The sequence below is a fragment of the Haliotis rufescens genome, unplaced genomic scaffold (genome assembly GCF_023055435.1).
Source record: "Haliotis rufescens isolate VD_foot unplaced genomic scaffold, xgHalRufe1.0.p SCAF_20, whole genome shotgun sequence".
NCBI classification, from domain to species: Eukaryota; Metazoa; Mollusca; class Gastropoda; order Lepetellida; family Haliotidae; genus Haliotis; species Haliotis rufescens.
In genome coordinates, this window is record NW_025963891.1 from 2,357,864 (window position 1) to 2,383,497 (window position 25,634).

Sequence of the window (25,634 nt, forward strand, 5' to 3'; positions counted from 1 at the left end):
CCCCGTTAGTCGCCTTTTACGACAAGCATAGTCGCCTTTTACGGTAAGCATGGGTTGCTGAAGACCTATTCTACCCCGGTGGAAATGTGCAGGGAGTGAGAACAGTATTCCAGTTATATCATGGCGTGTTAGCTTGATGTGGGAAGAATGCCTGAAGAGAAGCAAGTCTGAGATGTTTACAACTTTGGTTAAACCCACAAGCTCCGGTATGGTGCTGACCAACCTAGAAACAAACAGAGCGAACCCACAATCATAGGTTTCTGGCGTGCCCAAGGGACGCAACTCTGGACAACGCATTGCAGCAATTTATACTACTGGGCGTTTTTTAAGACATGACACGTTAAGGATAGCAGATTTTTTATTGTTTGTAACAACGTCTTGCCTTGTCATCAAGTGAATACTGAGTGAGGGTAAGAGTTATGATGTATAAATCCTGATCTGTTAACTATAGGTTGGATTATGGTACACAGATAACAATATAAGGTGGAAGCCATGGGATCAAAGGGGGAGAAGCCAACTGGATTACCAAAGATTGAATATGTTTGTTATTTCAAATTACATGTCTACAAAATATATAGAATGTCAACGTAGACTATCTGGCATCAGCTCTGTGACCATCTTCCTGAGGTAAGGGTATTTACTGACTGTAAAAGTCCAGTTTCCACCCTTGTCGTATCAGGCTGGTATTATGGGGTTATCTTGACTGGACTAACGAGTCTATGCATAATCCAATAAAAATCTTGCAACGAAATCAACACCCGGTTCATAAACAACATGGATTTGAACGTGCAGATTTTGATCAACTGCAGGATTTGCTAAGGATCTGTACTGTCAATTGGGCGTCGACAGATATTTTTCAAATCTTCTCATGGCGTTAATCAAGGTGCTCACGTGATTTGATGCACTTCACAAAGAAAGACCTGTTATATTACAATATACATCTCAATCATCTATCATATCGTCTTGACTGGGCGCTGCCATATTGTTAAAAGCAGATGCAAGTGATGTGAGAGGTTGAATCTCATTGGTCAATAGGAGGGGCATAGAAGGGACATAACTCGCAATATCCACTGGTGGCCCTACAATCAATACCAGAAATTCCGGCCTAGTTCAGCAAGGGTAGAAACTGGACTTTAACAGTCAGTGAACTCCCTTGCCTCAGGAAGATGCTCTGTGACATGGGTAACAACACCTCACCACTGACACAAATTGTGCTCCACAAGATGTGGCACCCTCAGTGGCACCCCGGACCATATGCCCTTGTCAGTGGCACCCTGGACCATGCACCCTTGTCAGTGGCACCCGGACTATATGCCCTTGTCAGTGGCACCCCGGACTATATGCCCTGTCAGTGGCACCCTTGACCATACACCCTTGTCAGTTGCACCCTGGACCATACACCCTTGTCAGTGGCACCCCGGACCATATGCCCTTGTCAGTGGCACCCCGGACCATATGCCCTTGTCAGTGGCACCCCGGACCATATGCCCTTGTCAGTGGCATCCCGGACCATGCACCCTTGTCAGTGGCATCCCGGACCATACACCCTTGTCAGTGGCACCCAGGACCATACACCCTTGTCAGTGGCACCCCGGACCATGCACCCTTGTCAGTGGCACCCTGGACTATATGCCCTTGTCAGTGGCATCCCGGACCATGCACCCTTGTCAGTGGCACCCCCGACCATACACCCTTGTTAGTGGCACCCCCGACCATGCACCCTTGTCAGCAGCACCCCGGACCATACACCCTTGACAGTGGCACCCCGGACCATATGCCCTTGTCAGTGGCACCCCGGACGATTTGCTCTTGTCAGTGGCACCCCGGACCATATGCCCTTGTCAGTGGCATCCCGGACCATGCACCCTTGTCAGTGGCACCCAGGACCATACACCCTTGTCAGTGGCACCCCGGACCATGCACCCTTGTCAGTGGCACCCCGGACTATATGCCCTTGTCAGTGGCATCCCGGACCATGCACCCTTGTCAGTGGCACCCCGGACCATACACCCTTGTTAGTGGCACCCCCGACCATGCACCCTTGTCAGCAGCACCCCGGACCATACACCCTTGACAGTGGCACCCCGGACCATATGCCCTTGTCAGTGGCACCCCGGACTATATGCCCTTGTCAGTGGCACCCCTGACCATACACCCTTGTCAGTGGCATCCCGGACCATGCACCCTTGTCAGTGGCACCCCGGACTATATGCCCTTGTCAGTGGCACCCCGGACCATGCACCCTTGTCAGTGGCACCCCGGACCATACACCCTTGTCAGTGGCACCCTGGACCATGCACCCTTGTCAGTGGCACCCCGGACCATATGCCCTTGTCAGTGGCACCCCGGACTATATGCCCTTGTCAGTGGCATCCCGGACCATGCACCCTTGTCAGTGGCATCCCGGACCATACACCCTTGTCAGTGGCACCCCGGACCATGCACCCTTGTCAGTGGCATCCCGGACCATGCACCCTTGTCAGCGGCACCCCGGACCATACACCCTTGTCAGTGGCACCCCGGACCATATGCCCTCGTCAGTGGCACCCCGGACTATATGCCCTTGTCAGTGGCACCCTGGACCATACACCCTTGTCAGTGGCATCCCGGACCATGCACCCTTGTCAGTGGCACCCCGGACCATACACCCTTGTCAGTGGCATCCCGGACCATGCACCCTTGTCAGTGGCACCCTGGACCATGCACCCTTGTCAGTGGCACCCCGGACCATGCACCCTTGTCAGTGGCACCCCGGACCATGCACCCTTGTCAGTGGCACACTGGACCATGCACCCTTGTCAGTGGCACCCCGGACCATGCACCCTTGTCAGTGGCACCCTGGACCATACACCCTTGCCAGTGGCACCCCATGACTCATTGAGCATATTTTTGAACAAATAGAGGTCTGAAAGATTTTCTGTCAATGGATTTCAACTTGATATGCATGAACAGTTATCAGAGGGATATTGTCAATGGATTTCAACTTGATTTGTATAAATAGAGGTACCTGAAGGATTTCTCGTAAATGGATTTCAATGTATAAAAAATTCAAAAAATAGCAACAAGAACAAAGAACACATGATAATAACTCTAGAATAAATATCACAGAAACCAGTAATGCATAGTTTACAATGACACTGTCAGAAATCTCGAAGCGATGCATAGCAGTGAGGACCCCAGAGGATCCTTCAGGGTCTTGTAATCCTGTTCTTTACCAATATGTATCTAGGTTTACGGATGTCTTAGCTACGTAAAAAAGTGCTCCTGGTCTTCTAGGTTCCAGGGTGACTAGTTACAGCCTGGTGGTGTCCCCATTCATCTCGTCCTGTCTGCTGCCCTGGAACCTGGCCTCTTGTCCAGATACATCTTCTATCTGAACTCCCTTGGTGTCGGCTGCTCCCGACTCGTCCTCGGCACAGAACACAGGATTGTTGTGTCCCTGTATAGCATGTGACTCTCTGTCCGAGACAACGTCCGGACTCTCAACGTTTTGTGTCTTTTTCAGCAGCTTTGGCCCAAAGATGGTGACCAGAGCAGCACCGATGGGAGCAGTGATCAAGATGGCCAACACGGCAATGGTCAGGATCTGTCAAGGACAGGGAAAGTATGTACTAGTGTAGGTCCTGTCAAGTGCAACCTCATTAATCTGGACATGACTGGTCAAAGAAATTGTCTGGAATAACAAAACATGGGTATGGAGAGATGTCCCTTTGTATGTACCATCACAAAAAGTGGGGTTTTGGATTAACAGGGTCCAGACTAACAAGGTTTCACTCTATTCAATATAACGATCAGTACTAAGGAAGGAGGGCTGTAACAATACATTTGTTGTCATAAGATTGCAATACAGCACAAACTAAAGTTGAAAAGTCGAGTGTATGTAATCTAGTTTCTATAATTCATGTACTTACTGTCAGAAAATTGTATGTTACAAATTTGACCAACATTATTGATAAATACAACATGACCTGCGTTAACATAAACATGTGTGAATACACAGCCTCACGTATACTACCTATATCATGGTGTTAGGGACCCATCATTTAATATTCTGGAGTGAGGTAGAGAAAGCATTTATTGTTTCGGTCATTGCTTAAAAACAAACCCTTTCTCCAAAGTGAGTGAGTAAACGAGTTGGGTTCAACGCCGCTTTGAACAGTATTCCAGTTAATTCACAGCGTGTCAACTTGATGTGAGAGGAAAACCCAAAGTGATGAAGGCCTCAGACGTTTACCACTTTGGCGAAACCCACAATCACGAGTACGGTGCCGACAAACCTAGCAGCATAATTGGTGCGAACCTGGGATCCGTTCCACAAAGCGATCTTAGCGCTACGACTGTCGTAAATCAGTGTTAAAGAATGGGAGTTATGACCGACTAAACGCTAAGATCGCTTTGTGGAACGGGGCCCAGGTGAATTGCGGCGGCTCACACGACTGGGCCTCGCACGTCACCATTTTGTCTGAATGGAGCACAAGGAGGAGCCAAACGTGTTATTTTCAGGACATCCAACAAACCAGTAAATATCTTTTGTAAAACTTTTTATGGAATTGGTGCCAAAATAGAAAAATATTTGGTATCATCTGGAACATATTATTAAAAGACAACAAACCCAGGCCCCCCCACAAGAATATCAAATGGAGGGTCCCGAATTATGCAGATGCATAGATGCACAGTAACATGAATCGTTGCAGCTCTGTGTGCTGGAAGGCAACAAGAGGACACAGAGAGTGTGAAAACAGGACAATCGTGACCCTGAGGTCACCTGCATCTGTTGGCGCCGAGGACTGGATGCAGATCACAGATCATGTAAGTCAGATGAAGGATTGGTCTGCTGAGAAATATCGTTCAGGTCAATACAACATATTTTGTGCTTTTGGATTTGGGGTTCAAGATGCAGGAGCAAAATAAAAGACATGAATAAAAGTGTTATTGGAGATCATTTGGGTTAAGCATAAATGTCTGAAAATTCAATTGAAAAAGAAATAGCAAAACTACAAAGAAAAATATTCATGTTAAAAAATGAGCGATTATTCTAAATTACCGTATTCGACGTAATAAGCGCCCTGCTCTTATAAGTGCCCGTGGTGATATTGGCTAGTGAACAATCCCAATTAGAACCCCTTCCGATTGATCAATGTACACAAGACTTATTTATTTGTGTATAATACACACTCGTGTGTTACATGCACCCTTAATTATGGGCAATTAAATTCAGGAAAAATATATCCATCGTATATAAACATTTCAGGCCGTCAGCAAAAACCACGAAATTTACGATCTTTCAACTCTGTTTTTCTTCACCGAAATAATTTTCTAATAAGAGCCCCTTATTTCTAATTTTGAGAGGGCCCTGGGCACTTATTACATCGAATACTGTATTATTTAATTCATCACTATTTCATCTCTAAAGCAGGAAAACAACTGGTTAGGCCTCCTCAGCGGTGTTGAATGTCATGTGACAAGTGGGACCAACTAGCACAACACATACCAGCGGGCAGCAAACATGTGCAGCCAATGAAGACTCTGCATACAACTTGTCTGGGTGCCATTGTACAAAGTGATCTTAGCACTGAGGTGATTGTAACTCACATACTTTAACACAGACTTACGACAGTCGTAGCGCTGGGCAGCATGGGAAAAGAGGGAAGATGTTACACAATCTTTGATTCACAACACTGTTAACATGGTTAAGTACCAACCATACCAATTATCAGTGGAAAATACTGGGCAGCTTTTTCAAACACTGTTGACAAAGTCAAAAGCAAACAAGCTTGAAATACTCATATCCCCCGCCAATATGATATGTCCGGTTGTGTGCAAGGCAAGAAGTATTGTACTGTTTTCAAGATCTGCTCCCAAAACGAGCTCTACCGCCATTTTCAGTTTAAGTTAAAGTCGTTGCCATGGAAACTCGAACAATATTTTTTTCAAGAAACCCAAACTATTTTAAGGCACCAGTTCGCCACTAGACCTATCTATGTACTAAATTTGGTTAAGATATCTCTCATGATTTTTTAGTTCTGCTCCGGAACAAAACATGATGGGACAGATGGACAGGAGGACGGACGGACGAACAGCACCCATTCCTATCTACCCCTTTAACTATATGGCGGGGGATAATAACAGCAGCTTTGTGGGCCAGCTGGATGAACAGCCTGTGGCACTCAGACAGCAACTGTGACACCACTGCACTTTACACAAGAAGAACCAAACCTTGAGTCGAACCTGGACTGATGTCCGGGTTGCTATCAGCAAAAGTACTACACAATATGTAGCCCAGGTACCTTTCTGTTTTCACACATGTAGCATGGCTTGGTAACACATATGACACTGGAATCTGGTGCCTGTTGAGAATAGACTCCCCAACTTTAGTGCCCTTAATATTTCCATACCAGGGTACATTTCTGGACTATTTTGGCTAGGGTACATCTGTGTATACAGAAATGTGTTTGGGTACATGTCTGTAGTACCTGTGCCAGCTATGGCCAACATGCATTAAAACTAATTGAACAATATTCTGTTTACAGGTATCTGTGACTCATAAAGATTCTACCAAGTTGACTTTGGAACATGTGTGGCAACACAGGGATACAATATCATATGCCTTTCAATCTGTATTAACAGAGACGGTCTTTGGAGTAAAAAGGTGTACAATTCTCAAAAATCCGAATTTGTACAAGGTACAAGGGTGGGTGTGGCTTGAATTGTGCACATGGATGGTTGGGACACACCTCTGGGTACAAGGGTGGGTGTGGCTTGAATTGTGCACATGGATGGTTGGGACACACCTCTGGGTACAAGGATGGGTGTGGCTTGAATTGTGCACATGGATGTTTGGGACACACCTCTGGGTACAAGGATGGGTGTGGCTTGAAACGGGAGCACATGGATGTTAGGGACACACCTCTGGGGCAAGGATCAACTATAGGGTTTTTACAAAGCCACCACAACAAAGCAGTAAGACCCTTTAACAGTAACGAGTGTCTGATGTAGACTTGAAACATTCCTGTACACAGCTGTCATGGCTGGTATTTCTAAATAAGTCAGATCATTGTCAGTGTCTTTCCTTCACAGCATGGACAATAGTCTTGTTGCTATTCAAAAATATATTCCAAAAAGATAAGTGAGTGAGTAAGTATGGTTTTATGCCACTTTAGCAATATTCCAGGAATATCATGGCAGGGGACACCAGAAATGAGCTTCACACATTGTACCCATGTGGGGAATCAAACCTGGGTCTTCGGAGTGATGAGCAAATGCTTTAACCACTAGGCTACCCCACCGCCCCCCAACACAGATAAGAGGGTGGCATGTGTTTGTACATGCTGTAACACACCTCAACAAGAGAGCCAAGCATGTATCTCAGCTGAATGTATAATGGGTACAACTCAACAACAGAGCCAAGCATGTATCTCAGCTGGATGTATAATGGGTACAACTCAACAACAGAGCCAAGCATGTATCTCAGCTTGATGTATAATGGGTACCGGTACAACTCAACAACAGAGCCAAGCATGTTTCTCAGCTTGATGTATAATGGGTACAACTCAACAACAGAGCCAAGCATGTATCTCAGCTGGATGTATAATGGGTACCGGTACAACTCAACAACAGAGCCAAGCATGTATCTCAGCTTGATGTATAATGGGTACAACTCAACAACAGAGCCAAGCATGTTTCTCAGCTTGATGTATAATGGGTACAACTCAACAACAGAGCCAAGCATGTATCTCAGCTGGATGTATAATGGGTACCGGTACAACTCAACAACAGAGCCAAGCATGTTTCTCAGCTTGATGTATAATGGGTACAACTCAACAGCAGAGCCAAGCATGTTTCTCAGCTTGATGTATAATGGGTACAACTCAACAACAGGGCCAAGCATGTATCTCAGCTGGATGTATAATGGGTACAACTCAACAACAGAGCCAAGCATGTATCTCAGCTTGATGTATAATGGTACAACTCAACAACAGAGCCAAGCATGTATCTCAGCTTGATGTATAATGGGTACAACTCAACAACAGAGCCAAGCATACTTCTCAGCTTGATGTATAATGGGTACAACTCAACAACAGAGCCAAGCATGTATCTCAGCTGGATGTATAATTGGTACAACTCAACAACAGAGCCAAGCATGTATCTCAGCTGGATGTATAATGGTACAACTCAACAACAGAGCCAAGCATGTATCTCAGCTTGATGTATAATGGGTACAACTCAACAACAGAGCCAAGCATGTATCTCAGCTGGATGTATAATGGGTACAACTCAACAAGAGAGCCAAGCATGTATCTCAGCTTGATGTATAATGGGTACAACTCAACAACAGAGCCAAGCATGTATCTCAGCTGGATGTATAATGGGTACAACTCAACAACAGAGCCAAGCATGTATCTCAGCTGGATGTATAATGGGTACAACTCAACAACAGAGCCAAGCATGTATCTCAGCTTGATGTATAATGGGTACAACTCAACAACAGAGCCAAGCATGTATCTCAGCTTGATGTATAATGGTACAACTCAACAACAGAGCCAAGCATGTATCTCAGCTGGATGTATAATGGGTACAACTCAACAACAGAGCCAAGCATGTATCTCAGCTTGATGTATAATGGTACAACTCAACAACAGAGCCAAGCATGTATCTCAGCTTGATGTATAATGGGTACCGGTACAACTCACAACAGAGCCAAGCATGTTTCTCAGCTTGATGTATAATGGGTACAACTCACAACAGAGCCAAGCATGTATCTCAGCTTGATGTATAATGGGTACAACTCAACAACAGAGCCAAGCATGTATCTCAGCTTGATGTATAATGGGTACAACTCAACAACAGAGCCATGCATGTATCTCAGCTTGATGTATAATGGGTACCGGTACAACTCACAACAGAGCCAAGCATGTTTCTCAGCTTGATGTATAATGGGTACAACTCAACAACAGAGCCAAGCATGTATCTCAGCTTGATGTATAATGGGTACAACTCACAACAGAGCCAAGCATGTATCTCAGCTTGATGTATAATGGATACAACTCAACAACAGAGCCAAGCATGTATCTCAGCTGGATGTATAATGGGTACAACTCAACAACAGGGCCAAGCATGTATCTCAGCTTGATGTATAATGGGTACAACTCAACAACAGAGCCAAGCATGTATCTCAGCTGGATGTATAATGGGTACAACTCAACAACAGAGCCAAGCATGTATCTCAGCTTGATGTATAATGGGTAAAACTCAACAACAGGGCCAAGCATGTATCTCAGCTTGATGTATAATGGGTACAACTCAACAACAGAGCCAAGCATGTATCTCAGCTTGATGTATAATGGGTACAACTCAACAACAGAGCCAAGCATGTATCTCAGCTGGATGTATAATGGGTACAACTCAACAACAGAGCCAAGCATGTATCTCAGCTTGATGTATAATGGGTACAACTCAACAACAGAGCCAAGCATGTATCTCAGCTTGATGTATAATGGGTACAACTCAACAACAGAGCCAAGCATGTATCTCAGCTTGATGTATAATGGTACAACTCAACAACAGAGCCAAGCATGTATCTCAGCTTGATGTATAATGGGTACAACTCAACAACAGAGCCAAGCATGTATCTCAGCTTGATGTATAATGGTACAACTCAACAACAGAGCCAAGCATGTATCTCAGCTTGATGTATAATGGTACAACTCAACAACAGAGCCAAGCATGTATCTCAGCTTGATGTATAATGGTACAACTCAACAACAGAGCCAAGCATGTATCTCAGCTTGATGTATAATGGGTACAACTCAACAACAGAGCCAAGCATGTATCTCAGCTTGATGTATAATGGGTACAACTCACAACATTTGGGTCAACTATGGCTGTCTATTTCACAAAAGATTTTTCTAATCTTGAAAATGTTTGTACATTTCTATCATCAGATCTTTTTAATTCCAGGCCAACACTTGTTTGTTGTTTTTTGCTGCAGTGAGTAATATTGCAGCTAGATTTAAATCAGGGCATCAAGAGTCTGTACCACACACTTTATTGATTGATATTGATCCTGACCAATTCTAATTAGTCAGCTGTTACCACCAGCATAGGTTGTTGTGGACATTGTCACTGTGGTTTCCACAAAGGGCCCATATGTTTCCGTACTTCTATGGATGTTTCCATTGAGGCACTGCAGGCAATTATCAACAATATATGAATGAGCTGAAAAAAAGAAACAAATGATACACATTAATGAAAGCCACCCTCAGTTACTTCCCCTTGTCTCATGGTTGCCTGGAGAAAGTGCAGCTTCAATATGTCTGTGATAATGAATCATCAGGAATACAGGACAGGTAAATACTGTTTTAAGTAATCATCGGAGTTGCAAAATGAAGTCAAAAACATGAATTATACACAACAAAACATAGAGTGAGTGAGTGAGTCAGTTTGATTTTATGCCGCTTTTAACAATATTCCAGCAATATCACGGCGGAGGACACCAGAAATGGGCTTCACACATTGTACCCATGTACACTCTACCCGACCGCCCCCCCCCAAAAAAGAGAATATTATACAGGTACAAGCATGTGAGTCATACTGATTTTACGAGTGTCAGAATTCTTGTTTGTCCTGAGTGAGAGCGAGGGTAATACATGAATTCTTACATGAGTTTCGTAAAATCAGTGTAACACATATGTGAGTGAAATAATTTCTTTAATACACATTATTTCTTAGTCCTCATTTCATAAGATTTGAACAATGACAACAGTGCTGTTTGGATGACTGGAACATACATTGGTGCACCAGTTTATTTCTAACCCTATGGGTAATAAACAGCGTTATCACTATCTCCTGCCATGGGGCACATTAGAATTATGTTTGTTCATATAGCAGTGAATATAAACTATAAAAAAGAGTCCTATAAAGCCTTGAGAAGAGATAGCCACTTGGGCTGCTTTATGTCATCACAAACAATGATTACATGTGAAATTATTACACACAAAAGGCTCATTCTCTGGAAAAAATAAATTAGTCTTGATGAGTATCTCTTAGATAAACTAACATCACAGTTTCTGAGAAAAATCGTCCCCATTGCAGACACTATGCACATTGTAAAACATCATGGATTAAGGGCCGTAACTGTGTATGCTCAAAACCTAAAAACATATAGCCAGGGAAGTAACTCCAGAAAAAAATACATTTAATTTATAGGACTAATTTTGAACACAGTCTTGACAAGTATCTCTTCAATAAGCATGCAAAGTTTCATTCATGTAGCTTCAGTAGTGTCTGGGAAAACATGTCCCCATTGCAGACACCATGCACTAAGTTGAAAAGCATGGAACAAGGGCCAGAACTCTGTAAAACAATAATTGACAGGACCAGGTTTCAAACTCGATCTTGACAAGTATCTCTTAGATAAGCATGCAAAAATTCATTCATGAAACTTTAGTCGTTTCCGAGAAAATTTCATGCAGTATGCACTATAATGAAAAGCACAAAGCAAGGGCCATAACTCTGTAAAAAAGTGAATTTAAGACACCAATTTTCAAACCCATTTGAGATCATGACCAGTAACATCAGTGTGTAAATTTCATTTCTCTGACTTAAATAGTTTTTGAGAAAATTTCTCCCCTTTGAGAAGCAGACGAAAGGACCGACGTATGAATGAACCTATATCCCCCGCCCCACTTTGTGGCTGGGGATGATAACAATAACTCATCAACATGATATCCAAGATCAAACATCAGACACACTGTTTTACAGAAGAGGTTATGTCACTGTAAACAATATAGCTGAAAAACTGCACGCTGATAAAACACACTTCTTTATTAAAGGATTCTTTAAATTGATACATAATTCATATTTCATTACTAAATCAGAGCTTCCCTTACCTGTGGATAAACCCTGTGTTGTGTATAATATACAGACACATCCAGATTTATAGAGCAGCATCTCCAGTGGGGAGTAGTGAGTGAGTGAGTTGGGGTTTAATTCCACTTGGAACAGTGTTTCCGTGGTATCATGAAGTGTCGGAGGAAGTGATGCATGTGACAGATTTAATGGTGAATTTGGGACTCTGTCTGCCAAGAGGCACAACTCTGTTAAAATACCACTAGAATACCAGTAGGTATTGCACTCTGCTGGCACTCCTAGACTGACATGTATTCCAAATAAACTTCTCTCTTTCATTGTTTTTTTTCTTATGGTGGTCTTTAGCTAGCCAGATTTGCCTATTTGTATCCTGATTTGAATTACATGCTTGTGTTTCGCTGCCAGGGTGCAGGACAAGTCATATACTTGACAAATAAACATGTTCCAGGTTCAGAATTCCCATCCAACATAACCTATCCTAGAAGACTTGGCTGGCATCATGTGAAATGTTTACTGGAGCAGACACATCTCCTTGTCATCGTAGAGCTACTGTTCATCAGTGTTCACCAAGGAGAAATGGGGGAGAAATGGGGGAGACGTCATGAATGTGAAAAGTAAACACTTGGAAGAGCACAGAGATGGCCGATGGCATGCTTTCATAACCCTCTACGCTCAGTATGCTAGTACTTATGGATTGACCATGAAAAGTTTTTCAATTCATTGAGGTATGAATTTAAAAACCCAAAAACCAATAGCGGATTCTCATAAAACACATTGGTGTTTCGAGTCATACATCAATGAACCGAAAAAAATTCAGACTTAATCCTTATAATTAAATTCAACAAAAACGAAAACATGTTATCAACAATAGTTTAATCAAAAACAAATTGCAACCCTGTGGTGAGATGTGTTTAGTCAGGAGTTTTCTTTCTGTTATTTAGTTTATGGAACTGCTGGTCAAATAAGTCATAAACGTTTTTTCTCATCAATATGGAAAGGGAAGTAACTCTTGAACTTGTCATTCAACAAATCACCTCAAGCAGCATGTTTCTTTCATTTCACTGTTTGATTATTTGTCTTTTGTGTGTTTGTTGTTTAACACCGCACTCAGCAATATTCCAACTATATGACGGTGATCTGTAAAAAATCGTCTGGACCAGACAATCCAGTGATTGACATAATGCACATCGATCTACACAATTGGGATACGATGACATGTATCAACCAAGTCAGCCAGTCTGACCACCTGATCCCGTTAGTTACCTCTTACAACAAGCATGGGTTGCTGAAGACCAATTCTAACCCGTAGTCTTCACAGGATTCACTGTTTGAACCTACCCACTATTCCTACAAGAAATCACACCTCAGATATACTATTTGTTTTAAACTCAAACCACAGCCCCAATACTTCTGTGTGAAGGAGTTGGTTTTACACTTCTTTTAGCAATATTTAAGCAATATCACGGCAGGGGACACCAGAAATGGGCTTCACACATTGTACCCATGTCGGGAATCAAACCCGGATCTTGAACATGAGTGAATGCTTTGACCACAAGGCTACCCCGCTGCACCCCGTACTTCTGAACTGGTTTAACTGTGATCCATTATGCTTCTCATCACTTACTGATAAAACTATTGACACGGGCAGTAGAACCGAAGAAACATAGACATGATTGATGGAAACTCCCCAATTACTGTAAGACTGTGCTGCTGCAAAATCAATGACATTATCACATGAAGCTAACAAAGCCACAATAAAGTGATTCTCACACTCCATTCACTTGTCAACTTTGAGATCTAGATGAAGACCATACCCCAGGATATACCTCATTATGTTTCTTGGAGCAAGAGCAATTACACTCACTATCGCCAGGATATATCCTGGTTAAGTCTGGCGCTTGGTATATATACTACAAAAAAAAAATTAAGGACCATACGATGCTTTCATATGATCGTAGGATCATAGGTTTTTCAGACATCATAGTTTTCGGACGGCCATGTTAATCGCGATTACTCGCACTATAACGGGGTGGGGTGGGTGGGTGGTGGTGGCGGAGGTGTAGCATCACACAAACATTATAAATACTAAGAAGATGATGGCTTGTTTTTAAGAGAAAGTTGTCTTCTGAGATGTTTTACAGTTGTTTATGTGATTAGAGAGAAAACCCATAACACAGGGATACTATAGTTAATCTGACAGATAGTTACATAACACATATATATATATGTACAGCAGACATACTAACATGATAAACCAAGTTTAGTCCAACTACGTCTGTATTTACAGGTGACTGAACATTATATAATCCAGCTATGTGTTACAGGTGACCTCAGCAATATGCATTAATGGAATAAATGATTTGAAACATGTACTGTCTCCTTATACAGTACTAACATCTTTTGGTATGACGTGGCTAGACATCAAACCCAAGACCTTCTGCTCTCCACTAGACCCGGAGGCGGTTCAGATATCATGATGCTAGACATTCTAAGTTTGGGTTCAGATATCATGATGCTAGACATTCTAAGTTTGGGTTCAGATATCATGATGCTAGACATTCTAAGTTTGGGTTCAGATATCATGATGCTAGACATTCTAAGTTTGGGTTCAGATATCATGATGCTAGACATTCTAAGTTTGGGTCCAGATATCATGATGCAAGACATTCTCCTAAGTTTGGGTCCAGATATCATGATGCTAGACATTCTCCTAAGTTTGGGTTCAGATATCATGATGCTAGACATTCTCCTAAGTTTGGGTTCAGATATCATGATGCTAGACATTCTCCTAAGCTTGGGTCCAGATATCATGATGCTAGACATTCTCCTAAGCTTGGGTCCAGATATCATGATGCTAGACATTCTCCTAAGTTTGGGTTCAGATATCATGATGCTAGACATTCTCCTGAGTTTGGAGGTCATCCCTACAGACAATGGTGAAGCAGTTATGTTGACTGATGGATGGATGAAGGAGAAGACAATATACATAACAATGAATTGAGCAACAAGGCCCTGTAGCTCACCTTAAGTTTGAATTAATAATGTTATTATAAGGGTAACGCTATTTTTCAGGGCATTATCATTTGCAGAAGCCCGAGGTCTTCCATTAACTGCCCGACGAAGGAGGTCAGTTGAAAAGACCGAGGGCTTCTGCAAATGAAAATGCCCTGAAAAATAGTGTTACCGTCATTATAGCTAAAATGGATGGAATTTGTTATCAAATAAAAAGAAACAACAATATCGATTTTGAAACATTGACTGCAATCAACACGAATGTCTCTGACCAACTTTTACAAATATGGAAACGTCATAGAACAAACCAGATGACGTCACTATTGAACGTGACGTCACCTATCCCATCTTATGACGTCACCTAACAATGGGCGTGATAATGGCCCGCCGTCAAGCAATATGAGGGCATTATCAAGTTACAGTGGCCCGCTCATTTTTGATAACATGCGGGCGGTTTAATAATATTTCTATCCATTTTAGCTATAATATGCTACAAACTTAATATGGTGACAAAGATCAATAGCAAGTGAGGAAAACTGGTCCAAAAATTTTCTTTTAACCATCATTTGTCAATTTAGATATGTAAAAGAATTTAAACACAAACTAATTAAAACAAAATCACAATGAATTGCACAAAACAAGATGCCTTCATTTGATGGAACATGTCAAATGGAACATGTTCATTAGTCAGGCAGCATCAGACGAATCGACATGTAAGAGAAAAATGATCTTCCTACTGCACAGGTCAGAGTCGGAATCACTGCGAGTCAATTACAATAAACATAAAATGTCAATGCCAGTCTCATCCGACAAAAGAGATTCCATAGGCCCAAAAGGCAAATAGTTGTGAAAACTATAGGAATGGATCACTGAAAGTCAGTGATGACGCCAGGTGTTTATTGAAAGGGTAAGCACGTCCTGCTCTACCAGTAGCACCCATCACTCTCACAATTTGCATAAAAATAAAAAATGTCAGAAACCCCTCTTAGACATCAAAACAAATTTTATCAAATTCATAAAAGAAACGTGCACCAAAAAACAAAATGAAACACACAATCTTCAATATGTTTATTTCATTTATTCACAGATGTATCTTGAAATATTTAAAAAATCATTCTAAAATTACATTTTTCTTGGTTTTTTTTAGAGAAATAACCTCAATCTAAATCTACTGGCAAAAGACTACTTCAAATTATTGGCACTTGAGACAAGTTGAGTGGCCATTTTAAGGTAGTGCCGACGATGTTGGTTCTTCAACAACAAACATATGCCACGAGTGACATTATCACGACCTGATCAACAGTCTACTCACACTATAACAAACTACCAACTACAGGGAATTCAGACAATCAACTACAGTTGTAGACAATGAAACGTAAATTTACACCAACTGCTAACACGAGTCAATCTGTGGTATCCCTGATATTCAGTAGCAGTCTATGACATCCCTACACCGGAGGATCACATCCATGATGTCACACATGTATGGAGAATCTACTGATATGATTGTCAACAAGTGGATCTTGGCCCACTTGCACATGACGATCTTAGCATAACTACCAAAGTCTATGTTAGAGTATGGAATTTTCAACTATCTTAATTCTATGTATGAGTACTATTGACAAAGTAGACATAATATCTTTATTATAGTGTTATATAACATGTTTCGGTAAAGAACTTTATAAGATTGTCAAGTAAGACTGTCTACATTGTCATCCGTCAACTTCTAAGAAATGCCTATCAAACAATTCAAGAGTCCTATCGTCGTAGCATTACAACTATCGTAAGTCTTTGTTCGTGTATTTCGTGTATTTTCGTATTTTTGTAGATCGTCATAGTGCTATGAGTGAGTGAGTGAGTTGGGTTTAACGCCGCTTTCAACAGTATTACAGTTGCATCACGGCGTGTCAGCTTAATGTGGGAGGAAAGCCCGAAGTGATGCAGGTATAAGACGTTTACCACTTCGATGAAACCTATGAGTACAAGTATGGTGCTGACAAACCAAAAAACATAATCGGGGTGAACTGGGATTCAAACCCACATTCATAGGTTTCTGGCATGCCCAAGGGACGCAAATCTGCACAGTGAATTGCGTTGCCTTAACGACTGGGCCCCCCGTGCCCCCTCATAGTGCTATGATTATCGTAACTCTTTGTTAGAGAATGAGAGTTTAGATCGTCATAGCATTATGGACATTGTTAGTCTATGTTATAGTATGGGAGTTAAGAGTCATAGCACTACGATGGATTTGTCCAAGTGGCTCCAGTTCTCTTCATGATGGCAACAGTTGAACGTCTCACTGAGCACAGATAAATGTCCTGCCTCAGGGCAACAAGCCAGGTCCCAAGCAGCAGTGAGCAATTGAGCGAGGTATATCAGGGTCAGAGTAGTAAACTCTGGAAAGACTTGCTGTTTTCACAAAAAAATCCAGTTGTGTAACATAAACTACAAATGAGTTGTGAACTAGTTGCATTTAAATCGTAGTATCTACCCCTGCTCCACAAGCTCAAAGAAGTTATCTTTTCTATCCTAAGCTGTGCCACCTGGCCTGAAGGACATTATACTAAACGGCACACTCCTGGCACGATGTGCAGACAAATAGTAAGTGAGGGTATGTCACAGCAAACTGCAGAGTCAGCAAGAAACAGTGGTCAGTGGTCAGTGGTGTGACCCAAACATGATGTTTCTGATGAAAGGTAGAATTTTTTTATAAAATATTTGTTTCAGAAATACTGAAATAACTTGTGAAAAAGATTGTTGAGATAATGTTAAGTCAAGTGGCGTGAGAAGTGCCTCATTGTGACAAGTAATCAAATTTTGAACTCATTGATTTGGGTCATTGTGGACCAATCTTCTGCAGATGAATGTGATCAAGCCCTTCCTTCTAGGCAGAGCTTCAGCCGATGTTCTAACCAAATATAATCAGCCACTTTCTTCAGGACAGAGCTTCAGCCGATGTTCTAACCAAATATAATCAGCCACTTTCTTCAGGACAGAGCTTCAGCCGATGTTCTAACCAGATATAATCACACACTTTCTTCAGGACAGAGCTTCAGCCGATGTTCTAACCAGATATAATTACCCACTTCCTTCTGGGCAGAGCTTCAGCCGATGTTCTAACCAGATATAATCACACACTTCCTTCTGGGCAGAGCTTCAGCTGATGTTCCAACCAGATACAATCACACACATTCTTCTCGAAAGACCTTCAGCCAATGTTCCAGCCAGATGTGACTCCATACTTTCTTCTGGGCAGAGCTTCCGCCGATGTTCTAACCAGATACAATCACACACATTCTTCTCGAAAGACCTTCAGCCAATGTTCCAGCCAGATGTGACTCCATACTTTCTTCTGGGCAGAGCTTCCGCCGATGTTCTAACCAGATACAATCACACACATTCTTCTCGAAAGACCTTCAGCCGATGTTCCAGCCAGATGTGACTCCATACTTTCTTCTGGGCAGAGCTTCCGCCGATGTTCTAACCAGATACAATCACACACATTCTTCTCAAAAGACCTTCAGCCAATGTTCCAGCCAGATGTGACTCCATACTTTCTTCTGGGAAGAGCTAGGTGTTCTAACCAGATACAATCACACACATTCTTCTCGAAAGACCTTCAGCCAATGTTCCAGCCAGATGTGACTCCATACTTTCTTCTGGGAAGAGCTAGGTGTTCTAACCAGATACAATCACACACATTCTTCTCGAAAGACCTTCAGCCGATGTTCCAGCCAGATGTGACTCCATACTTTCTTCTGGGCAGAGCTTCCGCCGATGTTCTAACCAGATACAATCACACACATTCTTCTCGATAGACCTTCAGCCAATGTTCCAGCCAGATATAATCGCCCACTTTCTTCTGGGCCTTCTCACAGAAGCATCTTCTCCCTAAGACCTCCTTCTTCTGCCTCCTTCTCTCCTTCGTCATCCTCAAGAGGTAGAGCAACTTCAGCAACCCCAACAGCCAGCCCCTTGTCTTTCAGTGTCTGCTTCAGCAACCTTGGCCCCATAATGGACACAATGGCTGCCCCGAGGGGCGCGGTCACCAAGATGGACAACACCGCCAATGTTAAAACCTGAATGTGTCACACATCAATCCCACAGCAGGAAATCAATTTGTAATCAAAGTTCAACATACAATTCAATATTTTCAGTCAATATGAAGGTTAATGTTTCAATGCATTTGAAAGATATCATTGATCAAACACAATCATATTACCCCAAAACATATTCAAGGGATCAAACAACAACATGAGTGTAAATGACATACAATGGATACAAGGCAGATGCAAACACAGAAGTGTTCAAAAGCAAAAAAGTAACGTGGTGAATTCATAAAAAGAGTTTTAAATTCATGAAAAACATGGTGAATATATTTTTGGTACATTAACATGCAAACAGAATAAGTAGGGCATATACAGACGAGGTTTTCCAGGCATATCCCAGTATGCAACAGTAGCAGATTAGATCATTGAAGGTCACAGCCGAGGAGTTGAAGGTCAAGTTGTTGTCCAGATCATCAGAAATGCAGAGTGGAAAGAAAGGGTATTTGTTAATAAACATGATCTCAGAAACACATTATGGTCCTCAAAATCAGTTACTATCATTACATAGGCACAAGTTACTTTGCTATTGGTTATCCTCAGTGAAAACAGTTCAAAATGACGAACCACGTCTTTCCGTGGACAATGCCATTACACTTTACTGATACCCTTAATCAGGCCTAAAATATAAACAAGATAGAAATGTGTATGCTATGTTTGTTAAATTTGCACACAGTCACCAAAAGACCACAAATAGGAAGATACACACTGAGTTTGTACAAAAAACTATTTCCTGCATCAGTAGACGACAAAGCAGTTGGTAAAAAGGAAAGGAATTTAGCAATTTTACTCTAATTCCTTGGCCACCTCCTCTTGGTGTGCCAAATTCAATTCACAGGCATATTTCAGCTTTTTGGTCCTTTTGAGTGCATGTTTAAAATATAACATACATCATTCTTCTTAGTGTTCTCATTGTCCGGTGTGTTAGTGTTGCTTCATAAAATAAACCATTAAGATAAACATACCCACTAGACATTCCATCATTATTGTAAGGGGCAGCATGCAACCAGTCCACTTGACTTCTCATGCATACAACCACCCACGGCAAGTGCTGAATGCTTAACATTGTTATGACATTATGTTATGACATGCATCACATTTGCCATCATTAGCACCCAGGCGATTAGAAGATTGACATAAGCGGGTGCTTATTAAAACAGAACAAAAAAAACAGCGCAAACTTAATTCAAACGTTGAAACTAAAACCTTGGCAATAATAGCTTCCAAGGTGATTCCTGTTTGTAAGCATTTAATAAACGTTGTAAGCTTCTTGTTGGGTGTGATTTTCTTGTATGATTTGTTTGTTTGTTTGTTGTTTAACGCTGCACTCAGCTATATTCCTGCTATATGACGGCGGTCTGTAAATAATTGAGTCTGGACCAGACAATCCAGTGATTGACATCATAAGCATCGATCCACGCAATTGTGATACGATGACATGTATCAACCAAGTCAACGAGCCTGACCACCTGATCCCGTCAGTCGCATCTTACGACAAGCATAGTCACATTTTACAGCAAGCATGGGTTGCTGAAGACCTTTTCTATCCCGGATCTTCACGGGTCTGTATTATATATATATTGTATGATTATATAGAGGTTATCACATGTGTGTTTTGGGATGGAAAATATCCTGTATTAGGAATAAACATTGTATTTATCATGCCTTGGTGAGCTAAATACATAGTGCTTATTTCTAATAATGATTACCATCCCAAAACATACCAGCATGATAACCTCTTCATCAAATAATGTTATTCTTAAATCCTATCGTCGAAAAATGCATCCTTGCTTCTTACAAATGATACCTAGACATTGCAAGTCTTCCTGGACCAATTTATGCCATTGCAATGTGTAATTGCCACATAGGCAAAAAGGAAACTGCCTACACATAATGTTTCAATATCAGTGATCATTTTAAGCTGCAATTCCTCAGTCCACCTGCTGGAGTAACTGCCCTTAGCCAAAGAGAAGATAATCTAGTCTAGGAGATGTCATTTGTTTAGAATCATCTTCCCGGAGCAAGAGAGTTAACTGACTTTAAAAGTCCAGTTTCCACCCTTGCCGAACTAGGCTAGAATTACTGGGCTCGATCGTAGAGCCACCAGTGGCTATTACAAGTTATGTCCCTTCTAAACCTCTCCTATGGACCAATCAGATTCCACCTCTCGTATCACTTGTGTTTGCTTCACACAAAATGGTGGCGCCCAGTCATGACGATCTGATCGATAATCAAGATCAATATTGTGATAAAACGGGTCTTACATTGCGAAATGCATCAAATCCTGTGAGCACCTTGACTAAAAACATGAAAAGATTTGGAAAATATCTGCTGACGAGTTGGCGGTGCACATGCTGTGCAAATCCTGCAATCGACCGAACTCTGCATGATAGTTTAGGAACCGGATTTCGATTTCGATGCGCGATTTTGATTGGACTATGCATAGACTCGTTAGTCCAGCCAAAATGTAACTCCATAATACCAGCCTAGTTCGGCAAGGGTGGAACTCAGTTAACTCACTTTCTTCGGGAAGATGGTTTAGAGTCTGCCAGTCCTGTCATAAAGTTATGAAAAGTAGTCAGATGTAACACACAGTGATAAAATGAAACAGGGTGTTTATCTTAATATTAGGCTTAACTTGTAAACAACCCTCTGCAACTAACTGGCAGGTGTGAATCCTGCTGGGGTACAATGTAGGTAGCAGACGTACAGGAAGTCCCCATAGCCACATGGTGGCCTAACTTGCTGGTGATCTGGAGCCTGTTTTTCTCTAATGTGTTTGTTATGTATAGTGAGTCATCTTTATATGGTCTCATAGTAGCAATAAATACAAATCTGTGATAAACTTGTTGTTTTACAGTCTTCCATTGACAGGTTTTCTAGCAACGATATAGCTGAATTACTGCAGATATCACTTGAAATTGTAACTCACAAAAAACACTGCACTATCTATCTAACCATTCCATGTCCAATATCAAGTTTATTGTGCAAAGAAATTAAAAAACAATAAATAAGTGTAATTTTGATCAGTTTAAAGTGAAGATGACAAAAGGTATAATTTTTAAAGGAATGTTAGAAAAAACAGAAATCATTTAAACCTAACCTGAAATAAAAAGCCCAAAATAATCAAATTAACACAAGCAAATAAAGTATTAGCTGTGCTGAAAGTGAACATAAAATAGTTAATGGCACACATGAAGTGTTAAAAGGCAAAACTGATAAAAGCAAAAATGCATTAAAAAATGTATATAACACCGAATCCATCTGCATGTACAAGATATATACATATATGATATCATGAAGTATGCTAAAAAACAAACAAGGGTGTAAAAGTCATATAGATTTCAAGCTGAAAGTGTTGGGTGGTCCTTTCCTGTCAGTTCTATGAACAATTATATGTAACAATGAACAGTCAAGGGGAAAAAAGCCTGCGAGTGCAATACCAGGGGCCTAACAAACACTGAAGACAGCCATAATGATCACTGCCATTGTAGTGCTATTTGGGGGGGGGGGGGGGGGGGGGGGTACACGAAAGACTCAGCCATAGCTGCCATAGGAGCAGATCGAGATATAGCTAATCCCATCAAGAAGTTTGAAATGCTACTACCTCATGATCAACAAATATGTAAGGTATCCATTAACAAATTATAGCTGGTATCCGAGCTAAAAAGTTAGCTTGTGCAAAGCTAGGAAATAAAAAGCAAAATGCATTTAATGGTCAAACAATGAGCTACAACATCAACAGCAAGCACAAACATAACCCATTATTAGTCGAGCTCCCCTCCCTATCCCAGCATGCATTGTTTAGAGACCCTCTTCCTCAAGGGAGATAATTATTACTGACCTGTTTGCCTAAATTCTCCAGCTCTGGTTTACCCTCAGAAATAGCCATTTCATAAGCTTTGGCACCAATGGCAGCCTGCAGAAAAACAGAAGTCATTTCAAAACTTAACATTATTGATCATTCTCTATATTGTTTAGGGTTACAAATAAATTGAATATCCATGTGTATTTTAACAATATAACAGTATTACTTTCATGTCCATGTCACTGGGATCCATATTGGATTTATTTTCAAAAGATTAGTGTGCAGATCTGCAGTTGTTCATAGAATAAAACAATGTGCAGCAGAAATCAAATCTGGATCATTAATTCAGCAGAAATGTTCTCCTAACGCCTAAATCACTCACAAAACAGAACCTACCTTCTGAGCTCATTTACTTATGAAGAAAGATATGACCCTTAATCTCTGACCAACATGGGCCCCATGGTCATTTGAATTAAGGTACATTAGTATTCGACTGAATTAGAAGCTAAATGACCATTGAAGTGTCGTCTGTTGTCATAACCTCACCTGGACCGTGGCTTTGGGCAGCCATGCAAAGGGAATGAACATCCTCTCCCTGAGGTTGAGAGGTGTGAAGAACACTGCCAGGAAGGACACCACCATCCTTACTGCCAATCCGATTCCAAGAGTGGCTAGGCCGAGACCTGGAGGCATACATCACATCTCGATCATCTTGTCACATACCTCTGAACACCAATGTTGTTCTAGTCAATACTCTAGTCAATCTTTGCAAAATCTACCAGTGGTGTTCTTGGCGATACACTCTAGGCAGAACCTACCAATGGTGTTCTTGGCGATACTCTCTTGGCAAAATCTACCAATATTGTTCTTGGCAATACTCTCTGCACAGCAGAACCTACCAATGGTGTTCTTGGTGATACTTTCTTGGCAAAATCTACTAATGGTGTTCTTGGCGATACACTCTGCACAGCAGAACCTACCAATGGTGTTCTTGGTGATACTTTCTTGGCAAAATCTACCAATGGTGTTCTTGGCGATACACTCTAGGCAGAACCTACCAATGGTGTTCTTGGCGATACTCTCTTGGCAAAATCTACCAATATTGTTCTTGGCAATACTCTCTACACAGCAGAACCTACCAATGGTGTTCTTGGTGATACTTTCTTGGCAAAATCTACCAATGGTGTTCTTGGCAATACTCTTTTGGCAAAATCTAACAATGGTGTTCTTGGCGATACTCTCTAGGCAAAATCTACCAATGGTGTTCTTGACGATACTCTCTAGGCAAAATCTACCAATGGTGTTCTTGGCGATACTCTCTAGGCAAAATCTACCAATGGTGTTCTTGGCAATACTCTCTATGCAGCAGAACCTACCAATGGTGTTCTTGGCGATACTCTCTACACAGCAGAACCTACCAATGCTGTTCTTGGCAATACTCTCTTGACAAAATCAACCAATGGTGTTTTTGTCGATACTCTCTAGGCAAAATCTACCAATGGTGTTTTCAGCTGATACTCTCTACACAGCAGAACCTACCAATGGTGTTCTTGTCGATACTCGAGATCTCCACCTCAGATGCAATCAGACCAAACAGTAATGGTTGAAAAATCATCCACAGGACACCCACAACATTCTCAATTGGATTCTGGAAACATACATTCTCACATCATCACAATCCTACAACATGGGTGAACAAATGTCAATAAACATCCGAACCCTCAAGCAATAAATATGATATTTCTGGTCAAATAACTCCGAAAAATTTTGGTTAATTTACACCACATTACAATGACTGCAGAGTTCTTGGTTTCCTTGAATCAGCACCAGGCAGGGTAATAACAAGTTCCATAAGGAAAGGTGAGTCAGTAAGTATGGTTTTACGCCGCTTTTAGCAATATTCCAGCAATATCACAGCAGGGGACACCAGAAATGTGCTTCACACATTGCATCCATGTCAGGAATCGAACCCGGGTCTTCGGCCTGACAAGCGAACGAATTTAACCACAAGGCTACATGACCGCCCATCCATGAGGAAGAGAATTTATGGATGTCAACTTCTATAGTATGAGGAAGACAATGTTTCAGAGCATATACTTATTCCTTCATCAGGTGAATGGAGGATTTAGGAATAAGTATATACGTTCCTGATTTAGAGAAGTTGACATCCATAAATTCTCTTCCTTATGTGTATCACTTTTAAAGGCCTTTCAAAGACTTAACAAGTGGGTCCATGTTTAACATCTTTTGGTTGATGCGGCCTGGAATTGAACCCCCGACCTTCCTCTCTCCATAGTGAGTGAGTGAGTATGGTTTTACGCCGCTTTTAGCAATATTCCAGCAATATCAGAAATGGGCTTCACACATTGTACCCATGTAGGGAATCGAACCTGGGACTTCGGCATGACGAGCGAACGCTTTAACCACTAGGCTACCCGACCACCCCCCTCTCTCCATAGGAAGAAAGAGATAAATGATCTTCTTACAGTAGATTTTACAAACACATGGCAAGTGATGCACATGGGAACACACAATTAACAGAATGATTCACAAAATAATCACAGTGTCACAGATTGAAAAGAGTATTATCAGTCTCAATCAAAAGGAAGGGGAAACCTTTCTAAATCAATCTGCTTTAACATCTGTGTAGCTCATGGTGACATTCACCTGTTCACCCTCCTTGAACTCTTTCCTCCACTTCAGCGCAGCAACAAACGCGAGAGTGAGGCAGCCCAGAGGTCCGGACCCCGCCCACTTTAGGTACGTGGAGAGAAAGATGGCCATCAGACCGAACCCCACCAGCATCACAGACCGAAACAACACCAGGTTCTTCTGCAACA

General features: G+C 41.7%; 1 protein-coding gene and 1 long non-coding RNA gene across 13 annotated transcripts in view; one reads left to right on the plus strand and one right to left on the minus strand.

The window, feature by feature from the left end:
- Positions 1-345: 345 nt before the first annotated feature.
- The window catches only part of LOC124142732 (sodium/hydrogen exchanger 9B2-like), a 43,350-nt gene continuing 18,061 nt past the window's right edge, over positions 346-25,634 (minus strand). For 9 of the 12 annotated variants that reach the window (XM_046511354.2, XM_046511355.2, XM_046511359.2 and 6 more), the window contains 5 exons: positions 25,462-25,626; positions 24,334-24,442; positions 23,341-23,477; positions 22,831-22,905; positions 346-3,586 (listed from right to left, as the gene is read on the minus strand). In XM_046511354.2, the coding sequence (XP_046367310.2) occupies positions 3,293-3,586; positions 22,831-22,905; positions 23,341-23,477; positions 24,334-24,442; positions 25,462-25,626 (780 nt within the window). In that variant the 3' untranslated portion in view covers positions 346-3,292. Of the gene's footprint in view, positions 3,587-16,883; positions 18,633-18,736; positions 18,960-22,830; positions 22,906-23,340; positions 23,478-24,333; positions 24,443-25,461; positions 25,627-25,634 lie in introns of those variants that run through there. The other 3 variants (XR_007222508.1, XM_048400743.1, XM_048400742.1) reach the window with 3 other exon arrangements.
- LOC125382664 lies at positions 4,656-6,914 on the plus strand. Its single transcript, XR_007222509.1, has 3 exons — positions 4,656-4,809; positions 5,417-5,577; positions 6,022-6,914. It is a non-coding gene; the product is annotated as an uncharacterized LOC125382664 (long non-coding RNA).